The sequence below is a fragment of the Centroberyx gerrardi genome, chromosome 24 (assembly GCF_048128805.1).
Source record: "Centroberyx gerrardi isolate f3 chromosome 24, fCenGer3.hap1.cur.20231027, whole genome shotgun sequence".
Classification (NCBI taxonomy): Eukaryota; Metazoa; Chordata; class Actinopteri; order Beryciformes; family Berycidae; genus Centroberyx; species Centroberyx gerrardi.
Genome location: NC_136020.1, coordinates 9,004,861 through 9,031,223, shown reverse-complemented (window position 1 = coordinate 9,031,223; position 26,363 = coordinate 9,004,861). Strand labels below are relative to the sequence as shown.

General features: G+C 44.6%; 1 protein-coding gene across 2 annotated transcripts in view; it reads right to left on the bottom strand.

Moving 5' to 3' along the window:
- anks1b (ankyrin repeat and sterile alpha motif domain containing 1B) overlaps positions 1-26,363 on the bottom strand; it is a 196,563-nt gene that overhangs the window by 2,117 nt on the left and 168,083 nt on the right. Inside the window, exons 20-27 of one of the 2 annotated variants that reach the window (XM_078282203.1) lie at positions 19,752-19,859; positions 17,958-18,161; positions 15,597-15,722; positions 11,053-11,124; positions 8,781-8,867; positions 7,057-7,194; positions 6,551-6,718; positions 514-605 (exon numbers count right to left, since the gene is read on the bottom strand). In XM_078282203.1, the coding sequence (XP_078138329.1) occupies positions 514-605; positions 6,551-6,718; positions 7,057-7,194; positions 8,781-8,867; positions 11,053-11,124; positions 15,597-15,722; positions 17,958-18,161; positions 19,752-19,859 (995 nt within the window). The remainder of the gene's footprint in view (positions 1-513; positions 606-6,550; positions 6,719-7,056; positions 7,195-8,780; positions 8,868-11,052; positions 11,125-15,596; positions 15,723-17,957; positions 18,162-19,751; positions 19,860-26,363) is intronic. The other variant, XM_078282204.1, reaches the window with a different exon arrangement.

Sequence of the window (26,363 nt, the reverse complement as noted above, 5' to 3'; positions counted from 1 at the left end):
GAAAGCCAAACGGTTGCACCCCTCAACAGGAAAAAAAGAAAAGAAAACAAAAAACAGAAGCTGATAGCAGAACAACCGACCGGCTGACCGACTGACCGACAAACAGGAGGTGGAAAAACGGAGCTGACCGTTCTCCCTACAGGTGGAGACAGAGAAGTGCACCGCGGCCCCGGGGGTCAAAGGTCATGCGCCAGCCCTGCAGGCGGGAGGAAGGGGCCAGGGCCAGAGAGGGGGAGAGCAGGGACGAAAGAGAGAGAGAGACAAAGAGAAAGAAAGGGAGAGAAAAGAGAGAGACAGCGCAGCGCCAAACGTCATCATGCAGTGGACAGGCTCGGCTAACGGCGGGCGGGGCGGGATGTTTTTTTTTTAGTTTTCGGCCGGTGAGGTGACGCGGCGGCGTGCGTCGCTCGTGCCCAACTCCGGGGCGGGGCCCGGTACGGGGCAACCTCTGAAAGGCACACACACACAGGAGTGGACAAGGCGGGTGTATGTTAGAAAATAGTGGTCTCGTACTTGGTGTTGACTCCTCTCTTGGCCTCCTGACCCGGCTCCACAATCCACGGCACGTTGGCGTGGCCCTTCTGGTCCATGGACGGCTGCTCCATCTGAGACGGAGAGAGAAAAACAGAGGAAACAAAGAGAGAGAGAAAGAGAAGAAGCAGACGGAGAAAGACAAGAAGCATAGTAGGAGAGAGAAATGATTTTGAATGATCAGTATAACTGCATGTTCTCAATTTGAAAATGTTATGCATCATGACAGATATGATTATATACAATACAATGCACAATACAATAGTACGTGATTATGTCCTATTGTATGGTGCATGTCTTCAAACCAAATAAATCATCATCTCGACACACTTTGAATATATAATCTGCTGTTTGCTGGTTTTGAAAATTGACATTTCGTATACCGCTGGGGCAACATTGTTTCTGATAACGGTTTCCAATAAAATCACTGAAAACATTGTGAGGTGGAGAGAGAGAGAGAGAGAGGTGTAGGTTTAACCGCTCAGTAATGTAAGAGAGAATAAGAATTTGAGTGTGAGAGGGGGGTGAGGTACAGATGTGAACAGATGAGAAAGCAGAACAGAGAATATGGACAGAGGCACACAGTCTGCCACAAAAACAAACACTTTCCCCTTCCATATCTACAGATTATTAAATGTATGTGAATGCATAAGTGTAGTCTGCTTTGCACTATAGCCAAGACCCTGCTGCACCTGTACCATGTGTTGTTATGTGCTGTTAATATGCTGTATCTCTGCAGCGATGCCCTCAAGACAAATCTCTGTACACTGCACCTGACAATTCAAGCAATTCTGGAGCAGTGAATTACATGTCTGCCGCTGCCAGTGTGTTCATTGCTATTGTGGCTCGAAAGCTAAGAAACAAACCGCATAATGTATCTCAAAAATAACCCCACAGCAACCAATCAAACGGCTGGGTTTTGTTGCCGAGGGTGCTTTTCTTCCAATCTACTGGTTTATTCTCAGATTGGCTCAAAGATGATTGGGGGGGAGGGGGAAGCTGACTGTGAGCGCTGCAATTTTGACAGTGGAAGAAGAACGCTTTTCTCCTTGCTCTCTTTTTATGTCTCCCTCTCAATTTTACAATTCAAATTCATTTGGTTTATTGGAATGAATGTTAAATGAGCAATATTGCCAGAGATGGTAATGCATCATTCAAGATCTACCCGTGTGTGTGTGTGTGTGTGTGTGCTCTCAGCTGAGTGTGTGTTTGCAGTGAACAGGGTTAATCTCCGAGTTCTGCAGCACGCTAGTTGAGCCATGTGTCTCTTTATCTTCTCCCCACACACTGCTGCAGCAACAATATTGAATCTAGCTTTAATATTAATCCAGCTCTGCCTCTCTGTGCTGTCGCATGCATGCACACACACACACACACACACACATGCAATCTCTAATCTCATTTAGAAGTTGATGCGTACATTCTTTCTCTCTCGTTCTTGCTTTCTTTCTCTCTCTCTCTCACACACACACACACAAGCATAAAAAAAAAATCTTCAATCTTGTATGGGGTTATAGGATTAAGGGCAAACACAGAAACACACTTTCAATCCCACTATCCCACCACAACACCATCATGCTCAGTAGAGAGCCTGTGACCCACACAGCCGTCTACTGCTCACTATGGGCCTGATGCAGACTGAGTCAAGTCTTGTGCGGATGGAGATGCTCGTGTCTGAGCTCGTCCTGTTCAGACTTGGACCACTCCATGTGCGCGCTGTGGATTTTGGGCATGCCTCCACTTCACAGATGTATTCAAAACCTTGGCTTCTGCGGCCTTCCCATCCGTACAGTGGAAAATCTGCCCATGAACATTTTCAGCTTTTGGCAATGGCACACACAGATTCTGCATTTTTGCCAATACGATTTTTTTTCTACATTAAAAATAAGCTTTATACTGTGAATTTTTACTGCTTTCTATTCAACTCACCTACATGCCATTCTACAATTGCAGTGCTCATTGTATTGAAACTTTGCACAGACACTTCTCATGGTCACGTCTACATCCTAAAAATCTATTTTTGTGCACTTGGCACACTCATGGTCACATGTGTAAAGTCGATGGGACTAATAATGTTTAGAAAGCCCAAAGCACCTTCGCCCATCAGGCTATATAGATGCAGACATGGATACAGATATTGTGCTTCTGCTCATTGCTGTTATGAATGAGCCAGATGAGATATTCCCACAACATCCCCGACACCCTTTCCAACTTGTTGCGACGCATGTTACCTAGAGCAACACGGCAGAGATGCTCACTGTACGATCTCAAGCCAATGTCATACTCGTAAACGCTGGATGCACCGGGAGTCTGTTAAACTCAGCACATTTAAATAATTTCTTGGCACCCTCTGTACGCCCTGGTAGTGCCGTCTCTTTTGATGATCCTTTAAAAATGTAACTGACTTGTGTGTGTGATGAAGCTGTGTGTGAGTGAGTGAGTGTGTGAGTGTGAGTGTGGGACAGAGCAATAAGTGGAGAGAGGAAACAGCCCATGCGTAAAAGCTCATTCCAAGCATTCAATGAAGGATTTAATGGACTGAGATGGTTATGAATATTTTTTTTTTTAACATTGAGTTAATTTTAATGATGCTGGTTATTGCTTCAAGTTTTGTGACTCAACAGTTATTATGCAATTATTATTAGCATACAAAAGCACTCGGAATCCGTATATTATAATCTGAAGGTTGTCTGTTTTTTGATTTACATATTCATCAGCTGAAGTGTGCCTCTTGCAGGAGGCAGCCTATCCCCACGTGGAACTCCAGGGTTTGAATCGGCGCAGTGGGGCGCATAAAAAACGACTGAAGCACCACTGCATGACATTAAAGTCCAGGTCTGAATTGGGCTCTATATTAGCAATGGAGAAATTGGAGTGGTTTGGCTGGGCAAGACTGTCTGTACTGTAACATTTGCCTCTTAGTGTTCTTCAAATAGCAACACTGCTCACTTGATGTGGGGACAGAGACACTAACTGATGAGTGACACACACAGACACTCAAACAGAACACAGAAAAGTCAGACGAAGAAAAGCGACAGCATCAAATGGAGGCACTTACAGACAGCGCTTTCTCCTTGACTAAAAGAAAACCATGTGGAAGAAAGAATAAGAGAAGGAAAGGCGTGGAGGACCTGTGACTGAGCTTTGTGAGGAAGATGGAGGAGTCGAGGGGGAGGAAGAGGAGGGTGGAGAGGAGGCCGGTGGGGGGTGTAAATGTGGCCCAGTGACCAGCGGCTGGAGGGGGACATGATGACCTACAGGGGCAGAGGTCATACACAGGTCAAAGGGCACCTGCTCGGCAACACCACAGCAACACCACGGCAACACCACCAAAAATAACAAGCCGACAATGAGGCAAAACCACAGCGATGACAAAGTAACTCCATGGCAACAGGGAAAGGCAACAACACTCCAAAACCAGAGCAAAACCATGGCAACAACATGGCAGCAAAGCCACTGCCCTGGCAACAGTGTGGGGAAGCAGCATTACCGCAATACAGCAAAATTCAAGCAATAGTAGGCTATATTGTGGCGCATTTATACCATAGCAACCCCTGCATGGCAACAACATTCACGGCGAGACGAATATGGCACAGCAACTGTGCATAGCAGCACACTGCAAGAAGGTCCATCTTAACTAGTCACTTAGTCTCATGTTCAGTTTTCAAATTTGACTTTTCTTAAAACACGTGGAAAATTCTGCCAGTGGGGTGAGATGATTCCACTCGTTTCCAGTGAGGTTTCACTTGTTTCAGGGATTTGATAGAAAGTGTCAATATCTAAAAACAAGGCAAGATCGCTCCACCAGTATCAAGACAATGACGATTCAGGAGAATTCTTGAAACCAGTTAATTTGCATTGGAGACAAGTGAAGTCACACAACTGGCCTTTTCACTTGTTTTAAGAAAAATGAGATTGTAAGACTGAATCATACAGTAGATCAAATGATTTACTGAGATGAACATTTGTTGCCTTGCATTTGGATGCCATACTGTAGCTATACTCAAATTACAAAAACACACACCATGCTGATCATAGAGGACAGAGACACAGCACACACACACATACTGTAGGTGTAAGTGAAGAGGATGTTGAGGGTGATTTAGAGGTAGATGCACTCACACACACACACACACACATAAAAAGGATAATGAGGGGGGTGAGGAGAAGCAGATAGCCGATCCATCTTGTGGGCAGAGAGGAAGGAACAGTATTTGAAAGCACAGGGACTTCAGAGCTGCTGCAGAATGAGGATTATGGCTGGCAGGTGGCGGGAATATTAAGTGAATCCTGCAGTATCTATGCCCTGCTGCACACCACAAGCCATTAACTACACTGCACACACACACACACACACACGCACACAGACAGAGGAAAAAGGCAATTAATGGTTAATGTAATGGTAGCCGACTCAGCAGATTGTGTGTACACATGCCATCGTCCATCATCTCTGTAGGCGTAGGACCACACACGCAAGCCTTGCACACACACACACACACACACTGCACTCTCTGTACTCTCCCTTTTCTCACTGTGTCACTCCTCGCTCTATCTAACTATAGAAAGTGTGACCATTCCTCCGAAGCCACGGAGACTGGCATGTTCCCTGATTCTCCTCCCTCTCTCTTTCTCCCATGACTCACAGTGTGGAAGTGGACTTAACTCTGCTGCAGACGCACTGATATAGCAGCCGGCAAATGGAGCGTCTACCGAAACTCTACACCGAGCCCCTCACGCACACATGTGCTGCTGCGCCTTCCAATGCGTGCCGACGGAGGAGGGAAGTGTGTGTGGAGTGTTTTAGCGTGACTATTTTAAAGCTGTGTCGGCGGTTAATGGGAGGCTGACAGGTTCACAGATAGACTTTGTGACGCTGTGGTTGGGGGAGAGAGGGAACACACTCACACAGGGAGGATGGAAGACACTACAAGTATCATGTATCATTGAAATTTATATGCACACACACACATACCCATACAGTGTACACAGCCTTACACACACACAAGTCATATAAAGCAGGCTACTGTATAGGAACATTCTCATTCTCTGTAGGTAAAGAGCTTACCAACACACACACACACCCAACCTCCACAACCTCCTGCACACTACGGCATTTTTTGATGAGGATCCAATTGACAATGTCGACTGAAATGTCAATAAATGCATTCTTTATGCAAGAGTGCAGTATGTAGGAATCTACCACATGGGGCTTCCTTATCCTTTTCTCTCCCACACACACACACACACACACACACACACACACACACACACAGGGTGAGGCGAGCCGGAGCAAGCCTCCCCGGAGCCCTATGCAAACAGGCCTCATCAATCAGCCCAGTGTGTAAGAGAGCGCCGGGACAGCAAGACCGAACGGACGCTTTACAGATCAAATATCCATCTACACCTCTGCTACATCCTCAGCCGGGCCAAGACTCTCTCTCACACACACACACACACACACAAAACCGCTCCAAAATAATGCCAGGGAACTCAATTGAGTTGTGGGAGTTGAGAACAAACAACATAAATGAGAGACTGGGAGTGAGTCAGAGCAGAGGGATGGAGGCTGGAACAGATTCCAGTGGCAGTGGGACAGGGAGATGACAGATGCTGGTTAGGATTCATTAGAAGCAGATACATGAACAGCTACGTTTGAGTTCAAGGAGCCGGAGCTGAAAGGTGAGAGGTGAAGTCAGAGGTTAAAGTGAAAATCCACCCTAAAACACAATTGGAGCTCATTTCCAAAATAGTATATATCCATTTTGGAAAGAAAACCAATACAAGAAGTTCATCATTCAATATCTGTAAGATATAGAGGAACAGAAAAATCACTTTGTCCACTAGGGACTTAAATTATCCATTGCCCTTCAAAATAAAAGCACCATAATTTGTTTTAATTTCATGCTACCGATGATTCCCAAGCATTGTGGAACCACTGGAGTTCCAGATGTGAATTTGGTTTTAGGATGGATTTTCCCCTTTAAAACAGTAGAGCAGCTGTTCTGCCGGCGATGCTCACAGATTTGCGGATGTTGACGCGGGGTTTGGGCACCGGTTTGCTGGGTTTGCTGTCGAAGCTCTCGGGCAGCGTGGAGGATCCGTGGCCCGTCTTCCTGGCCTGCAGGGCCAGCTGGTAGGCCACCTCGAAGGCCTGGCCCAGCGTCAGGATGATCTCGTACGCCAGGTTCTAGGGAGAGGAGGAAGACAGACGGGCAAGGGCTCAACACAGGGGTTCGTGCTGTAGAGTGAACTCATAAGAATACACACTTACTGTACGCAGACATTCAGATACACACATGCATAGAGATGTATACACTACATGTACAGTATGCGTACATGCACAGTAATGCTACAGAAATCCATAGTAATCCACATTTAGATGCATACACACAAACACACACAGTCACACAGAATAATGCTACAAAAAACTGCAGAAATGTTCAAATGTGGCATTACAAGGACATTAAATATGATATTTGCATATAGACACACATAGACACACACACTGTGTTCGTCAATACTGACCACATCGAAGGCAGTGAAGACGTGACAGTAGTGGTGACTGGACTTGAGGTCTTTGGTGATGTAGGCAAACGTAGACAAATCCTCCGGATCCTGAGCCGCACACGAGATGTTACGAATCTCATGCTCTGCTATGATGTTCTACAGAGAGAGACAGAGAGAGAGAGAGGGAAATAGGTAGATAGATTGCGTGAGAGGAGAAAAATGGATGCAGAAATATAAAGGGGTGCCAAGAGAGATGCTTATTTCAGGCAAGACTGTTGTTGATCATCTCCAGTGAGCCACTTCACGGCAAAACAAATCTGATTTATTATGCATCTCATCTCGCACATCCCAAAACCATAATCACTGTTGCACAATTTTGGTTTGAGAGTTATTAGGAGTCACTGAGTTGGAATCTGTCCTCTGGTAATGTCACTGGAGGACAGTCAAACTTTGTGTCGTGTTAATTAAAGCTGAGTTAAAGGATGTGGATTAAAGAACATCAAAGCCCGAAAAGTTTTAGTGAGGGTTAACATGAGGTAAACAAGTTGGTAATGTTGCTTTACACTGAATATACAAAACATTAGGGACATCTTCCTGATATTGAGCTGCAGCTCCTTTTGAACTATCCACATTCCAGTTGTCTCAAAGCTTAAAAATGCTTCTCTAACTCGTCTGCTTCTCTTTATCTCCAGCTCCTCCTTTGTGATTGGTGTAGATTTAATAAGGGAAATCAATAAGCTTTTACCTGGATTCACCTCATCAGTGTACTTCATGAAAAGACTTTAATATTTTGTACATTCAGTGTACTTTGCAGTATACTTTGTTCTAGTTCAGTGAAAATGTTTTTTAAGGAATACAAATCAAAACAAAGCATTATAACAAATATCTAACGGATTAAAGACCATGGCAAAAATCAATGTGGAGCAATCGATTTCCCCAAGGTAAGAACAAAGAAGAGTTATATAATAGACAATGGGCGTAATGCCCCTTTAGTCATACTGGACAGTATCTTGTTTGTCTTTGATCCCATGAAAAGATATATTGATTATTTTTGTAAGGAGAGTGAGCAGTCCACTCCCTCTAGTCTTTCTACATTTAGACAGTAGATAAAGTGAGATGAAGATAGATTAAGGGAGACCTACACTGAATGTACAAAATATTAGGGACACTTACTGTTTTCATGAAGAACACTGATTTCACAAAATATTATCACAGAGACAGCAGGCCCAGCTCATTACAAAGACAAAAAAAACAAACTGTCAGTAGAAAAAACTGTTTTCTTTGTCTTTGTAAGTTGGACATGTTGACACACATGGTGCACCCATCACTCCACTGTCAGTCCAGATGGAAAAAGGAATAAGGCGATGGGCAACTGTGTGAAATGTAACTGACTTTAGTGTGAGATTTGCTCACTAAAACACCCAAAGAGGAATAAGGCGAGAAGAGAACCGCATTCTAAGCATTCCATGAAGGATTTAGTGGACTGAGTTTATTATTATTGATTTTTTTTAACATTCACTTAATCCTAACCATACTGATTATTGCCTGTTTGTGTTTTGCCCTCTTTTACACTCTTTATCGATTTCACACCATATGTTTTCTAAACATTCAGTCTGTAATATGCTGCAGTGGAAGCAGACATCAGCACTATATACTGCTGCCTCGGCCCGATGCCTCTGAACGTTGCTGGCCCTTCTTGTGTATTACTGTAGGTGTCAAATGAAACAAGTTGTGACCGTTACCTTATTTGTGGCATCGATGAACTTGACCCCTTTGTAGGACACGGAGAGTACGATGGTCGGCACTTTCTTCATCTGTTCTGTCGACTTCTTGGAGTGCCCAGGAAAGGAAAGAGAGAGAAAGCGAGAGAGAGATGAGGGGAGAGAGTGGCAGCCATGACTTTTGAGGCATTTCACTACAGCGATTCATTGAAAAGACAGAAGACTGCACAGGCTTTAGTTGCGAGCTTGAACTTTTAACACTCCGCGGTTTTCAAGCCACGGATTATGATTAGTCCCAGATGAATGAATTTCTATCAGTGGAGATCTCATCTGAATTTAACCTCTCAGTTTTCTACAAGGCTTAAATCCATGTCTAGGAAGCTGACCACCATGTCCGAAAAACAAAAGAAATCTATACAGCACGGTAAGCCTGGATGGAGGGATAAAAGAGAGGCAGAGAAAGTAAATAAAGAGAGAAAGAGGTGATCGAACAGTCTATTGATGCCTTCCTCCTTGATTATGGGAATCAATTCAAATCATCTCCAAAGGTCAAGGGGTCGTGAGGTGCCTCGCAAAACTGCCAGCGAATTACATTTCTAAAACCAATCGACTGGAGCGCCGCAAGCCCAATAAGGCTATTAGCCTTCAAACCATATCAAGCCCCTGCGTCTCTTCCCGTTGCTTTTTAATTACACGCTGACATTTTACCTGTCTTTATTACCTACAGTGGAGCTCATTATGCAGTGCGGCGCTGCGGAGAATAGCGTGATTTACAGTAACGTCAGTGTCGGCCCCCGAAGCTGTCATTCCACCTGCCAACAGCTTTAATATATTCAAAGCAGTACATGTCGATATGAGTCCCTCTCCTGCTTTCTCTGTATCTCTCTCGTGTTTCATCACTTGTCATCTCTCTCTCTCACTCTTCATATTTCTATCGCGCTCGATCGTTCCCTCTTCCCCGCGTCGAATTCGCTCGCCGCTTCCCTTTCCATCTCGGCTTCTTTTTCTGTCCTCTTGTTCCTCTCTCTCTGGTTCTCTCTCTCTCCTCAGTGTGTTGCCGTTGCGGTGCGGGTCCTGTCAGGATCAGGTACTGCTGAAGGGCTGACAAAAGGCAGCGCCGCCTGGCTTCGCTGGCAGATACCCAGCTAGAGGCGACGGGATTTAGACATCCACACATCTACCTCTCCGCCGCAGAGGGATGGATCAAAGGAGGGATGGAGGGATGGATGGAGGAGGGGGGGGGGGGCAAGGAGGGCGAGAGGGAAAGGGCAGGGCTTCAAGGTGGAGTGAGTAGAGGAGGGAAGGGAAGGGCACTGGGCTTTAGACAAAACCTGAATGTATATACACACATAGTAACGCAAGCCAGAGTAACAAGAGATAATATGCATCTCATTGCACTTAATTACAAGGTGGAGGTGCAGCAACGGTGTGTGAAACTGAGGAGGACAAAAGAAGCGAGGGAGAGAAGTAGGAGAGAAAGAAGAACGCGTGTGTGTGTCTGATGCCCTCCGATGAGGCAACACAGATACAGAAACAGAACAAAGGAGATGAGGAGGAGGAGGAGGAGGAGGAGGAAGCTTAGTTCATGAATATTAATATTTATCTTCACACCGCAGTAGCTCTAGAGAGAGAGAGAGAGAGATAGTGAGAGATAGGAACGGGAGGCGAGGGGAGAGAGGGAGTCAGCGTTACAGTAAGAGACAGCAGGAACGAGAGAGAGCAGGACATGTACAGGAGGAGACAGATAACGGCAGAGAGAGAGAGAGAGAGAGAAAGAGAGAGAGAGAGAGAGAGAGAACAGGAACCAGCGCCGAGCGAGCGAGAGGAGCAGATAAGGTGACTTGAGGTAAAAGGGGGATCGCGGGGTATCGAGCCATCCAGGCACGGATATTAAAAATAAATCCCTCAATACACTTAATCCGCCGTCATAATACTTTAAGTTTGTTTAAGTTCTAGTGTGAGTGTGAGGGCACTCAGGCTGTGAGACTGTGTCCCAGATTTAAAGGTACAGTACGCTTTAAAGTCTTGAAACACTTGAGTGCAATTGAGCAAAACAGCTACAACAAAGCCACAAAAACAGCCATGTGCACTCTTTTTTGACCACTTACACAATCTTAAAAAATCGTACAAAAGGGGTTCAGGGAGTAAATGGGTCAGTGGGCCATCTTATGACTATGCTGACACTCAAGCAGCCCCATTTTGACAGCGTGTATTTGAACCGCGTTGGTGTTAAGTGGCTTTTAAGTGGTTTTATAGCGACAACAGCAGCGCAGTGTGACAGACAGTGCTTTACCCTCATCTTGGCACAGGCGTCTTGTGTGGACTCCGTCCCTCTCAGCTCCTTCACCAGCATGGAGCCCAGGTACTGTGGTGGAAGAAGCACATACACACACACACACACACACACACACAGACGCACACACATACACAAACACATGCTGTGTAAATACACTCATGGCGGCACGCATGATCGATCACAACGCTAATTGAATGTCACTTGAGAGATCGATGTTTTTTTTCTAAGAGGATGACTTAATGTCCTCTAATGGCATCACTTTCTTTTGGATGTGTGTATCTGTGCGTGTCAATGTGTGTGTATGTGTATGTGTGTGTGTGTATGTGTCTATGCCTGTGTGCATGCGTTTGGGGATATGGGGTATAGATGCATGACTGTGTGTCTGGTTATGTTTGTGTGTGTGTGTGTGTGTTTGTGTGTGTGTGTGTGTGTGTGTGTGTAATGTTTTGTATGGGGTTATTAGCACAATTGTGTGCAATATGGCATTTTTTTTTACAACACAATACCACAACAATAATATAAAACAATATAATATAAAACACACACACACAACTTTGTCTTTGTCACAACTCTTGTATCTTTTCTTATTATTAGTATTATTATTATCTCCCTCAGTCTCTCCTTGTTTCAATGTTAGAACTACCATAACAAAGATATTTATGCTGCCAGCAACATTCCAATACTCTGCAGAGTGAACTTGACGTGCATTCAGCACAACAGCATCTGGCAAACAGCGCTTTGAAGACACAAAACCAACTGTTAATCTTTTATTATTTATTATGAACTCTGATCATATATGATGGACGCAAGCATAGGATTGCAGTGACATGACCGTCACTGTCGAGGGGTTTATTTTAATATCAATGTTAAAACTCTAATGTGTTTTCTCCTATCAGTTGCAGACTTTGATTAATACATTTACTTCAATGTTCAAACTCTAACAAAGTGTATACTTTCAATTTCTCCTGTCAGCTGGAGAGTCGTCTGACCTGCTCTCCTCAGCGCTTCAGCTGATTTCAAATGAAGAGCAAGAAAGAGAGGAGCAGCTGGACAGGTGAGGCAGAATCCTCCTAGACTCGCTCAACACCGGGAGTCGTTCACTGATGTCTCAGACCATGAGGAGGATTCAGAGGAAAAGACGGGAAGGAGGATTCTAAAGCTCCTCTTCACATCTGGGATCCATCTAATTCCACTGGTTTGCACACATTTTACTGGTCACACCAGAAGAAATGATTTGATTTGAAGCAATTTCTGTCGACGGTGAGGTTGGTGAAGTGGTTTGAATTGGAGAGCTTTGAATATAGATTTAGTTTTGAAGAATGAAGTTCTTCAAATTCAGCTAACTGATTTGTTTATTAGTACATTTAGCTCAATACTCAAACCCTAACAACATTTTTGTCATTTTCTCCTCTCTCTGAACACCGGGAGTCTTCTGATGATTCAGACCATGAGGAGGATTCAGAGGAAAAGACGGGAAGGAGGATTCAGTGGGAACCAGCGTTTCTACAGCTCCTGACCCCATTTGGGATCCATCTAATTCCACTGGTTTGCACACATTTTACTGGTTACAGATTGATTTTGATCTATCAATAGTGTTTTGTTAAAGTGGTTTAAATTTGAGGAATTTGATTAAAGATTTAAGGTTGAAGAACAAAATTCTGCTGACTGATTTGTTATTAGTACATTTAGCTCAACTCTAATACAACGTTTGCCATTTTAATTTTGTCTTCTGATGTCTCAGACCATGAGGAGGATTCAGAGGATTATTTTTTCATAGTATTAATTTAACGTGTACTTCTTTGTGACAAATATCCCTTCCATTATTAGGTATATTGCCAGTAACTTATGTGAGGCAGGGGGAGACATCTGTTTACCTTTAGCTCTACTTACATGGATTTGTATTGGCAAGAAATACACACACACACACACTCACACCAGTGATTACAGCAACCTTGAGAGGCTCCTGGAGGTACGGTAACACTGGTGTCTGGCACGGTCTTCTGTCTGGATGTGACTTGGCCGGGCATTCTGCACACGTAGTCTCTGATTTAATAAAGGAGCTACTAATGGTGACAGTGTTTTACAGAGACAATGTTTATGTCGACATTAGAGCACTTAATGGGTGTGAGATTCACCACCTAGTGCCCTACCCACTTCTGGACGGGGGCCCTATTCCCTAAAGTGGGGCCCTAACAAGGCTTTTAGAGTATTAGAAGAGAAAATATTTACAGCGCCTTTTATCTCGTCCGCTTGACCTTACAGTAAATGACTCCAAAATCAAGGACCAAGTATTGAATTTCTACCTCGCAGGATTTATCTTGCATTCGGCGCAAAGTGGAGCAATACATTTGATTTTGGAGGCAAAACAACCTTGTCCGGAAATTGCTTTACTTGATGAATTATTTTATATGTAGTGCAGATAGACTCATTAGTCATAGCATTAAGGTTTCAGCGAGGTCGTCTGGGCTTGTTGATGCTTTGTTTGACTCCAGCTAACAATGTTAAGGCGCTGTTAGGGCAGGGTCGCTTGCGGTTATACTGGAAACTATAATAGGGTTATACACAGGCCAGCTGCTGTCTACTATGTCTCAGTGGGAGTTTTTCTTGTTATTGTTGGACACAAACACACACGCACACACACACACACACACGTCTACCCGTGCCTTTTATAGGATCCATATAAAATTCAGCAAAACATCAGACAGCAGCCTTACACTGTCCAATGTGACGTTTGTATCACTTTTCTTTCTCAGGTTTAATAAAGACAGGATTGTGAATGAGGAGGTGTGGTGCAGTTTAATAAACACAATATCTGCAATATCAATAATAATATTTAGTATTAGAGCTTGGAATAAATGGAATAATGGTGTTGAAATGTGAGCTACAATAACTGTACAGGAACATTTACTCTTTTCATGAAGTACACTGATGAGGTGAATCCAGGTAAAAGCCATTATCCCTTATTGATTTCCCTTATTAAATCTATTAATCAGGTATAAAGCTGCCAGAGTAGTGTATACAATGAGCTTTGGACAGAGTAATCACCCAATATTATATCAATTTTTAAGACTTAAAAGAAGTTAGAAATTACTGCTCGGAAATAGGATTCTGACTCAAAATACATTTACCTTTTATACTTTATAGTGAGACTCAGCTGGCAGTCAGCTGGTAATAAGTTGAGTATCAAAATTGGACAGTCCAAATAAAGTGTTACCTAATATTTTTGAGTTATGGTTATAAAACTGCCATAATGAAGTCAGGATATCATCTGAGGTATTGCCGGAAAATTGGGGAGAGCGCACTGCTACATCTATTATCCTGTCCCTTTGGCTTTTTACCATCCCTCTCTCTCTTTTTACACAAACACAATACACCCCTTTCTTTTTTCTCTCTCCTTTTCTTCTTCCTCTCAGCGTTCTCTCTTATTTGCATCCATCTCATTTATTCTTATTCCGTCTCTGTCTCCCTTCCGGCTTGCCAATGTTCACACTGTGTGCTCTGCCTCCCCCTCTGTTGTGGCTCCCGCTCATTTATCTCACTTTCTGAGCTTTCTGGAGCCCGTTGCCCTGGGACAGAGAGTGTTAGAGCTGTTGTCATAAGCAGCTCCGTGAAAGAAAGCGCCACCGCACTTTTCCCCCGGTGGCCCGCCCGCCGTCTGTGCCCCCATCCACCCAAACACTCCGGCCGCGCAGTCGTGCGTCTGTCAGCGGCCCGACGGTCCACACTGTCGCTATCAATCATCTGAGGTGAGAAAACGAGGAAGGGGAGCTTTTGATTGAAGATGGATACACTCTTGAGATATTTACAGGAATGCCTTCTTATCCGGTCTTTCTCTCTCTCATGTCCTCTCTTTCATTTCGCTCTCGTATTCGCTAACTCCATCTCCCCGTCCTATTTGCTCAAACTTGAATTTTCAACCTCTCTCCGATAATCTTTTTCCTCTCCGGTCTTCTCCCACTCTCTCTTACCTAACGGTTTAGCCAACATCCACCCGGCGTCTTCACGACAGCCTCTGAACCAATCGTAGCGCGCGTCTCTAACGCTGCCAATTGCATTCGCCCAGGCGATTTCTGAGAGCCAATGGCAGCTCTTCAGCTTGGATGGGCGGCCAATTGCTTTCTGCCGCGTTTCGTCAGCTCTAAGTAAGTAATCATCGCGACATGGTTGCCGAGCATAAAACCAATCAGAGGTACAAGGCTGTATCCGTGGTAACATGGATACATAACATCCTTTATGTAACTGCCGACGGGCTAAATTTACCAGGGTGCTGAGAATAACTGAGTGTGGTATCGACTGAAGGGTGAATACCTTCAGTGTGTATTGATAGCATGCGGGTCCAGGTATTTGAACTGTGGAGACATAATAGTGCATGACAGCAGAGGGAAAGAGAGAGAGGGAGTGTGTTTTATAACAATAATGAGTGTATGTGTGCGTGTTTCTGAAAGGTTGGCGCCTTCAGTGAGAGTTTATGAATGCACAAACACACACTTAGCCATCCACACACACACACACAGAGAGTGAAGGGAAGGGATGGGACTCACGTAGGCTTCGTAGTCACAGGACTGGAAGATGAGCTTCTCGGGATGATGCTGCCAGTACTGCACCGGAGTGGACGAGGTGGCCTCGTTGGGGGGGCGCAACGTGATTGGCTCGCACCACTCGCCTTGCTGAAATGGCAACCAATGGCGCGTCAGGACACAAACAAGATCACAGAAGATTACAAGATGGAGCGTGACCTCAAAACTCTCACTGTTATATATCATATTTGCCTGGTGTGTTTGTGTGCCGTGTTATTATTGATGTAACATGACCAACCAAACCTCATGAGATCAAGCTTTAGAAAACATCCAAAAGGAAATTAAATGCTTGGCTAAAATATGCTGTAAGTGTTCCTCTTCATATGCTGCGGCTCATTTAAATACTCTTGGTGGAGGGGGGGTTGCTAGCTTCGTGTTTGCTGCTGCTCAACGCCTTTTTTGCCCAGCGAGCTTTCACCTTTCAAATTAAGGAAACACCTAAATCCTATTTGCATACTTCTCAAATGCCAGCGGATGACTATTAAGCTCGTTTTACGGTCCTTTCATTCCCCGATAAATGAAAGCAGATGATTTGCTCGCGTGAGGAGGTTTTCGCACGCTCCGTGGGGGTGGCTGTGTCTGCATCCGTGTGTGTACGTGCATGCGTGCGTCTGTCTGTCTGTGTGTGTGTGTGTGTTTGTTTGTGTGTGTAATCCCCATCAGAGAGTTGATGAGGGACTCTGGAGGTGAGCTCCTATAATCAGACGTAATGATGTTGGATAAACAGCCTAGAATAAGCGCTTAAGAGACAGTCTGGGGCCATATTCATGCTAAACTGCACCAGCATAACAATATTACACCCTCCCTTCCCACGTTCTTTGACCCCACTGGGGGGCTCAACTGCAAATCTTAAGTTATTAAAAGTTTCCATCTGCTACCTTAAGGGCCAGATATATCTTTTTTTTTTTCGGTGTTACAAAAAAAAAATGTGTCTGGAAAGAAATCAGCTGTTGCACTTTTTCTCTTGGGTTTTGCTTTCTCAGAAAAAGAGGGGAGATAAAAGAACGGAAAAGAACAGAAGGTGAGGGGAGAGCCGGAGGGAGACATGGGAGGAAAAGACGGAGTTAGGAGAAGGAGGAACATTTGTGAGATAACCAATCATAGAAATGTGGGCTTGGTGACAGAAGACAGTTGGAGAAGAGGGGTAATAAAACAGAGATCAAAGATGTTAGCTCTCTTCCTCTAATTGTTATCCTCCCATTCTGGCAAAGCTGACTCATCCACGCCGCCTCAGAGGATTGTTTCTAGAAAGGGGGGATATATTGTGACGCACACACTCGCTGGAGAGATTCAGCGGAGTAACCATAAGTGTGTGTTGGTCTGCGTTGATAAGCTCTGTGATTCGCACAGAGACACAAAAAGACCCTAATCATACTGGATCAAAACACAGCTGCTGCATCAGATGTGTGTGTATTCCTGTGTGTGAGTGTGTGTGTGTTTGTGTGTGTGTGTGTGTGTGTGAGTCAATGTGCTGTTGTAGTTTGGGAGTCATATAGCTCTGCATTCGTAGTTTGGTGGGAATACATTTGGCTGCAGAGATAAATAGCTTATTTGGAGAAGTTAAGTACCATTTCACTTTATTAATAGCCTGCGTGGTTGTTTCTATAACGGCACCTTCTGTGTGTTAGAGACAGACTACTGGAGAGTTCATAAAGCAGCAGATTTTGCTTGATTATATTTGTATCTATGCCAAAATATCTGTTGTGCGTCGCCTACTGAATTTTGCTCTGCGTATCTTATCATTTTCTAGCATAAATTTCATCTTTCCTTATTTGTAACATTTGTGTGAGCTTGAAGCGGCGAGGATGCCTCTTTGTCAATCATGAAGGAAGCAGGTAAACCATTTTTCACCTGGCATCCATCAGAGACCAGCATTTACTTGCTGAAATATTATGCTAACGAGATATACATTCCACTCTACTGTTAGAGGTTTGAAGTATGGCGAAGACAGTTGTTTTAAGGTGTTGCCATTCTCAGTCAATACAATTATAGGATATCACTTTGTAGGAAAGCGCAGCAGTGGAGATCATTGAAATGTTGAAATATCATTAAAATCAGAGATTATAACAAAGTAGAACCATAACAGTATTTTTCAGTATATTATTTTTTACTCCTTAGGCTTTCATTGTGCTATATAGGTGTTCAGCTAGCCAACTACATGCCTATCCTTTCTATCAGATCCATTCTTTTAATTAACCCATCTCCACCCTTCAAACTAATACCATCTCTGCCCCGTTCTCTTTGAGTCCAACTCTCTCTCTCTCTCTCTGTGTCTCTTCCCCTCCCTCCCTCCATTCATTCCTCCATCCTTCCCTCCGTCCTCACCATGCTGACTTGGGCCATCTGTCGCTCCAGCTTGGATCGCGGCACGTCCTCGAAGTAGTTGTCATTGCTGCGCTGCCTGCGCCGGGCGTCGGCCTGCATGATGAGGTGCTGCACGTCCAGAGACCCGCCCGGGACCCCCGCCGTGTACGCCGCCTGGCCCACCGACGGGCTGAGCTGGGGAGGGGTGTGGTTCCCGCCGGGCTCCTGGGACAGAGTGGGAGGAGACGGGAGGGGTGGAAGGAAGGAAGCAAGAGAGGGTTCATTCATCATTTCATAATGGGTTGCGTCACCGCTCTGCCTTGCACGGTTTGCTGCTACGAGTACAGTAAGTAGGGCAATTGCATTCACCGTGCTGCACTGTCACTTTTCATAAGTCAGCTACAGTGTTGCCGTGCCGTTGAGCGCTGCTGCGTGACAGGCGGCAGTTGCTTCGGGAAGTGCTCCATACATTTTTTTCCTAACTATTGGGCATCAGCGGTAGAGATGCCGTCCCGTAACCAGAAGGTCTCAGGTTCAGTTCTTACAATATTGCGTCCATCCACAGCCATGTGTCGTGTCAAAGTGTCTTTGAGCAAGACATTAAACCCCTAACTGCTCCGTCAATGGAAGTCACTCTGGGTAACGGCATCAGCTAGATGCCTGAATTGTAAAATGTTGTTGATTCAAGAGATTTCCCAAGCTGCAGGAGGGCAGAAACTCCCAATAGATCTATGACTTTTACATGCTATAATGGTCTTGTGGTCTTATATGCTGGAGCTTCAGTCAAATCCCCTGAGAGGTGGACTTGGTTTCAACCTGTTCACTCACTTTATCAGCTACAGCAAGTCCCTCAATAAGAGAGGTATTTTCTGGTGATTTTCATGTTTTCTAGGCTGTGCGAGGTGAAGCATTACAACTGTGCATCTCACTTCTCATCCTGCGTCATGTTGCACCCGCTCACCCTCTCGTCCCGACACACTCAGCTGTCTGTCGCTGGGGATACTGTTGAGAAGGCACGGCCCTCCGCTCACACACTGGAAGAAAAGGCCATCTTCCAGTATTGGGTCTTAAAATCTTATTTTTGTGAAAAAATCCATGCCAGTGTGCTGAGATAATTTCACTTGTTTCCACCTAGTTTCACCTCTTTCAAGACATTAATTGAATCAAGCGACATTATCTTCATACTAGTGGAGTGATCTGCCTCATTTCTAGATAATATCACTTGCTTCAAATTCAATAAATGGGTGAAACTGCATGGAAACAAGTGAAATTATCTCCCCCCCAATGGCAATTTCTTCACTTATTTTAAGGAAAACATGATTTTAAGACTGGAGACTAAATGTCAGTTGTTAAGATGGATTTTGTAGCATGTTGTGTGAAAGGAGAGCAGACGGTTTGGCCTTTTGGAGGCTGAGGAGCAGCAGAGTGAAGCGGGCAGCCCCGGGAGCGGAGGACCTTCCTCGGCTCGACGGCACAAGGAGCGAGAGGCTATTATAAGAACATTAGAGCCGAACCCCGATGGGAGAGCGAAAGCCAGTTGCTTGTGATTAGTAACCAGGACAAGCCGGCAGGGAGGAAACTGCAGTGGTTCGGCCATTTTGTGCCTGCCTCAGAGACTTGGGTAATCAGTTGGGTGGTAACAGCAGCAGTGGAGAGAGTTTCCTCAGAGAGCTACACAGCCATCTGGGAAGGGGCTAGTGCCTTTTCTCTGAATACATATTAAATGTTTTATTTGAATCCACTGAATCCACAGATTCAGATGCTGCAGAGGTTTATCATGGTTTAGGCAGCACCCGCTCACGGAGACTCACTCACCCTTAGGGAGATGGCCCGCGGAGGTTTCTGTGGGGTGTCTTCGTGTAGCCGGTCCCCCAACGAGGCCAAGATCCGTTTTCTGTGTCCGATAAGACTGATCTTCAATACCTGGGGACAAACACACAGATGCCAACACATTAACCACCTTAAATGACATGCTTACTACACATATGCAGGCTAATCTGCACGTATTGTGCGCAAAAAGATGCACTAAGGTGCAGAGGGAGTAAAGCTGGGGAATGTGATTTACGTGTTCTTTGCAAATACAGAAGAAGTGCTGGATCAAGAAATACTGCGCTGGCTAAAAGTGATGACTCTCACCTTGATTTACATAATGTAATACAGCTTTTATTGGGAGCAAGAGTTCAAAGGGTTTCAGAGTAGATAATAACAGGATTAAATCAGTAATTGGAAAAAATCCTGCATAAACATAGCCCAGATTATCATCAGCATCATCATCATCAGCATCATCATCATCCCTAAACGGATGGTCACACTACTATCCAGAGAAGAGCTTCCCAGATGAAAACACTGGTTTCTTAACACGGCGCTGGCTTACCGGCACCACAGAGCTCTCAGGGAAAGAGCTAATGAGTGCATAATGATATAAAAAGGCCCTAAGCACACACATACATCATGTCATCATTATTATTACATAACCAACATCACTTGGACCACCGTACTCAGGATGTTAGTCAGGCTGTTACATGAACAAGAACATGGAGCAGAAAGCCCGCTTGCAAAGTATAACGCACCGCACCAGCAAATATATGAGACAGACGCGCACACATGCACAGAAACACATACGAGAGAGACTTCCCGATATATTTTCATGATACAGGATACAGCAATACAGTGTTATTTGTATTTTTCTGATTCTGTTTCTGATTCTTGATTTATTTGACATTTGCATTGTGATTTGCTACTCCGTTCTTTTATTTGACTCAAAAGCAAAAAGCCGAATTAATATCCCTTGAGACAACAAAGTGTCGAAATCAATATGCTAAAAAGTCAACAATCAATTCCAGCACAAACTTCAAAGACATTGAGACTTTCAGGGTTTTTTTCAAGGGCATCGTTTGATAAAACATCATTACCGATAAGTGGCCTTGTAATGACAGCCGTGGACTGCAAATACAAAAATATGAATATGATAGTGTGGCAAAAGTATAATAGACTATTGATTTTTGCCTGCACCCATTACACAGACTCACACATAAGCAAAAACACACACTTGGACTCCTATGAAAGCAGTCATTCTCTCTCTGGTCACCAGGCGTCCGCAGACTGTGCCAGCTACTGGGTTTTCTAAAAGAGGAGCTGGAACATGGCCGTCTTCTACAGGGATGTTGTTTGCACTGTTTGTCCCTTCTGGCGCCCGTACCTTAGTATACAACAAAATGCTGCTTGGTTTTATGCGGCTGCCAATGGAGGAGCTCCAATAAAGGTGTGTGTGTGTGTGTGTGTGTGTGTGTGAGAGAGAGAGAGTCTGTGTTTCTGAGTGTGTGTGTGTGTGTGTTTCTTCAGGGCAAAAGGTGGTAATTAGACTCAATGCGAGGCCTTGCCGCGAGACTAATGACTCTCCCAACGGTCTTGCTTTGAGTCAGCGCAACTCACACACACACACACCCACACACACACACTTCATCATCTCCCTCACCAATTACTGCCCTACATCTGCTACAACGTAAAAACACAAACAGACAAACAGAGCAGAAGAGTGGAAGAGGGTACATGTAACTCGGCTCTATGTATGTGTGTATAAACCCAAAACACACAAACTGAACATAAATAAACCATTACCATGCATACTGATTAGAATGCATATGCAAATATCATGTAAACAATCACTGTATAATGCATCAAGCGCTTCCTCAGCCGTTTCCACTGGATGTTAGTGTGCTTAATGAATCCAGCAGCTCCAAACCCTCCATTTTGATGTCATACAATGAAATAAGGAAAAGGACATTTTGAATAGTGGGATGTTTTAACAACCCAAAATCCTCTGCCAAGTTGTAAACGACACAAGAAAAAAAAAAAACAGCAGCTACCGACAGCTTAATCTTCATCCCACGCTGTTCTTTTCCACATGGAAACAATGTATTTTAATTGTTAAAATTAGCTGGATCAAAGGGAAGCCATGAGGAGAGCGGGGACTAGCGGGTAGTGGAACTAATTGACATATTATGGCTGTCCCGTGCTCCAGCCACCAATTTCTCTCACTCTCTTTTTTTCCCCTCCTCTCTTTCTCAGCTCTCTCTCTCCCACCGTCCTTCATAGCTACACAATGTCAGTCTTTCTACCTCTCTCTCTCTCTCTCTCTCTCTCTGCTTTAGTTGTGATGACATTGGCGAGCTGAATCTGGTGCATGGAGTGGCGCACTGCAAAAAATGTCATTTAGTCTCATATTCAGTCTTCAGATCTCTAGAACGAGTGAAAAATTCGGAGGCGGAACATGACAGATCGCTCTGCTAGCATCAAGAAAATGACAACTGATTCAAGGAAATTCAAGAGAAACTGGATTGCAAACAGGTGGAATTGCCTCATACCCATTGTATTTTTCTTTTTTAACTTGGAAGAAAAATAAGCTTTGATGACTCAATTCCAGCTTGGTGCGATGGGTATTTTTTTGCAGTGTGTAACAAAGAAGGTTATTAAGTTTTCGGTCTCTTGTCTCTGCCTGTCTCCTGCCTCTGTCTGTCTCCTGAGGGGAGATAGCGTGACACTGTCTCGGCCACACACACACACACACACACACACACACACACACACGCACGCACCCGCACACACACGGCGCAAGCCAACTGACATGCTCTTTCTGAAGCATTTCATTTGAGAACATTAGGAGATTCATGTGTGTGTGCATGAGTGTGTGTTTTACACTTTGCCTTATGCAACAGCATCTACAGTAGAAGCCTCAACCTCAGCCTGAAGTTCAACTGTCGCCATGGCAACACAGAGCCGCAGCAGTAGTCACCCACACACACTCACCCCAAAAAAAAATCCACATGCACGTGTATGCGTATACACACACACACACACACACACACACACAGAGTTGGACTCAAACAGCTGTTTCGGAGCCTGGGGGAGAAGATTATATTGTTATCCCTGAATGGATGAGAATTTGAATGCAACCCGACTATTATTGTTAAAACACTCTCTGTCTGTCTCTCTCTCTCTCTTTCTCTCTCTCTCGCTCTCTCTCTCTCTTATGCTTGACTGCACCATAGCCCTATTTGCATTTAAATTATATTCATAGCGGGTGTATATACTGACGGGAAGTGTTGTGCTACCACGGCATACACTCCTTCGCACCTCTCTCCTCTCTCTCCATCCATCTCTCTTCCCCTGCGTTCATTTCAGCTCCACTCTATTCACATCAGCTCAGAGAGCTCTGATGATATAACCTTGATAAGGCAACGCTCGCAAGTTCGGTGTCAACAGCACTTACACACTGTGACAAGTGAAAAAAAAAAGGATTGCGGGAGCCACAAAGGCTAAATTTACACGGACAACTTTTTTAAGGCAGTGCAGATATTACCCAGCGAGCTTGAGGTGACCGAGTTCAACGTCCACCCAAATGAACGCAAAACTTTCACAATATGATATTATGGCACAGTAAAAAGATTTCAGAGAGATATTTAGGTCCTGATTTCACAAAATGGACGACTATGGACATTGTCTCAAGTTTCATTTTGGCGCTATATTTACACAGCTTTTCAGTATCGACATCTATTCAGTGTCAAAATGTTTGCTGGGTGCCTTCAGTATGGATGAGGATGATCAATATGGGATAAAATAATGAAGGTATGTAAAAAAGTGGGTGTAAAGGAACAGAGGCTTAGAATGAAAACACTACTGGTCCAAATTGCTTGCAAAATTGAGCACATATTGTCTCAAGATGCCATGAATTAACATGTGTCTCTAAATGACTTTTATTTCACTATCCATCTCCCTCTCTCTCCCTCTCTCTCTCTCTCTCTCTGTGCAGACTGCAGTGTCACAGCAGTGCCATACAGTAGCTAGAGGGTCCAGTATGGGTTACTTACCCTCCGGTCTTGACTTTATTCCCGTAATATCAAGTGATTTGGGGCGCTGTTAGCCTCCAGTATCTGGCTGGGCCACTATGTGTGTGTGTGTTCTGTGTATGTGTGTATCTTTGTGAGTGTGTGTGTGTGCGCCGATCAATGCACTAATCCCGTTAACCCAGATTGAACAGGCTTGATTAACGGATTAGCCGCCACACATTCGGTTAACGGAGCCGTGCTTTCCCAGAGCCGCCGCCTCTCTGCCGCCTGGAGAACGGCTCACTGCACTGTCAACCAGAAATATACTGCACATGACAGTCTGAGCCCTTGTGACGGGCAGATTCAGGTTTGTGTGTGTTCAGTGTAAAAAAAAACATCCACCTTGACAAGTCATTTAATCTAGTATTGAATAAACAGGTGAATGAATCTGCCAATGGGACTGAGCTCATTTCCCTTGTTACAAGTGCAAATCACCTCAGGATTTTTCTTAAATCAAGTGTCATTTTCTTGAAACCAATAAAGTTTGCCTTATTCTGCCTTCTTTCAAATTGCTGACATTTGATTCTAGAAAATTCTTAAATCTAGCTAAACTGCAATGGAAAAAGGTCATTTCACCGCCATTGACAGAATTTCTCTTGTTAAGAAAAATAACATCATTAGACTGAATATGAGACTAAATGTCTTGTTAAGATGTGTATGTGTGCTTCAATGCATTGCTTAAAGCATTAGAACACACTCCAGGAACACAAAATAACGTTGGATTAGCGACGGCAAATGTTGTGACAGAACGTTACATTTGCAAAGAAACTAGTGAAACAATATGAGGTCGGTGGAAATTGTCGGTGGCTGGGGACTTTAACAACGACCTCTCTCATTCAGGACCTTGGGGACAAAAAGCCTCTTCTCTCTTGTTCCCTACTGGAGGGGAGATTGGAAACTGGTCGGTTCACTGGAGCATAAGAACTAGTGGGGGAACCAACAGTCCAGTCACTGTCTGTGCTCACACTAGCACACACTTTTAATGATGGAGAAGGAGGGAGTGACCGCTCTCTCTTCAGCGTCTCTTTTCATTCTTAATCTGCATTGACTCGCCTAACTATCCCTTTCATCCCGATTGTCTTCCTGTGTTGTCTTCCCTCCCTCTTTCTGTCCTCCTCCCCCCGACTCTCTCCCTGTTTTCTCTCTCTCTCCATCTTTCGATTCCCTCGACCTCAAATTACCTCTCATCAACCGCTCTCACACAAAGTCTCTCCTCCCCTACCTACTTTGTCCTTATTTCCACTCCCCTCCTCCCCTCCTCCCCTCCTCCCCTCTCCCTCTAAGCAGAAGAGGGAGAGGCTGAGAGAAAGACAGACAGAGAGAATATATAGTAAGAGAGAGAGACAAAGATAGAGATGAGAAGAGAGCGACGTGGCAGTGATTTGGCCTAATAAAAAGCTCAAAAGAGCAAAAGTCTTCTTCTATTCAGCCTTGGCAACTGCATATGGTTGGTCCATCCAGCGCAACCACGTCTGGTGGCCTGTGTGTGTGTGTGTGTGTGTGTGTGTGTGTGTGTGTCTATCCCTTTTCTCCAGCCTGTCGATACGACCAATCGCATCTCCCCTTTAGACTCGGAGGTCGTGACCCCTGGTGTTATCAGCAGACCTCTGCAGCCCTTCAGGCGTCATCTCCTAATGGGGCGATTGGGGTTCAATTCCTCCCTCACACACACACACACACACACACACACACACATACCCTCACCCTCTAAAGAATACCGCATTGACTCGGATCAAAGAATCACTGGCGTAAGGTTACCTAAATTGCAGGGTCAGAATATATTACAGGCCAACTGAACGGTAATATTGATCAGCAAATAGCCCATGTCGGTCTCAATACCCTTTTAGGAGTCAAGTCGGGCCGAATCAAACAGAGTAATATTGAGCGGACTGGGTCTGCACTAGAAATGGTAATGTGAAAGTAAATGTTCTACAGGTCAGAGCTGCAGCGTTAAATCTGTCGGCTGAGATGGGACATAAGAGCGGAGAGTGCAAAAGTGAAAACTGGCTTCTATCTTGCGATCCAACAGGGTTTGAGGTTAGAGAAGGGTAGAGAAAAGTATTGAGGTAATATGTATAATGTGTATAGCTCTATGTGTGTGTGTGTGTGTGTGTGTGTGTGAAGGCGTACAGTAGGTGGACGTGTGCGGCCATTGCTGTTCTCAACGGATCCATTACAGCAACAATACCTGGGTCATTTTTCACCCTGAGTATTGGCATTTTTCTAACCCTGAATACTTTATCATAGTCCCCCCCCTCCCTTCACCCCTTCACCCCTCCACCCCTCCCTCTCTCCTCTCCCTCATTCTCTCATCCCTCCTTCCCAATGAGGAGGCCATAAGGCCATTACTGTGTGTTGTTTGGAGTTGGAGCTTTTCGGCCGGAATGATTGGTATCGATTTGCCTGGACTCTCCATAGATTACACGTACACAAACACACACACAGATACATGCAGCACATACACACACACACACTCTCATGCATGGATGCATCAAATGCACATACACACACACACACACACATACTGCACATACGCTTAGAA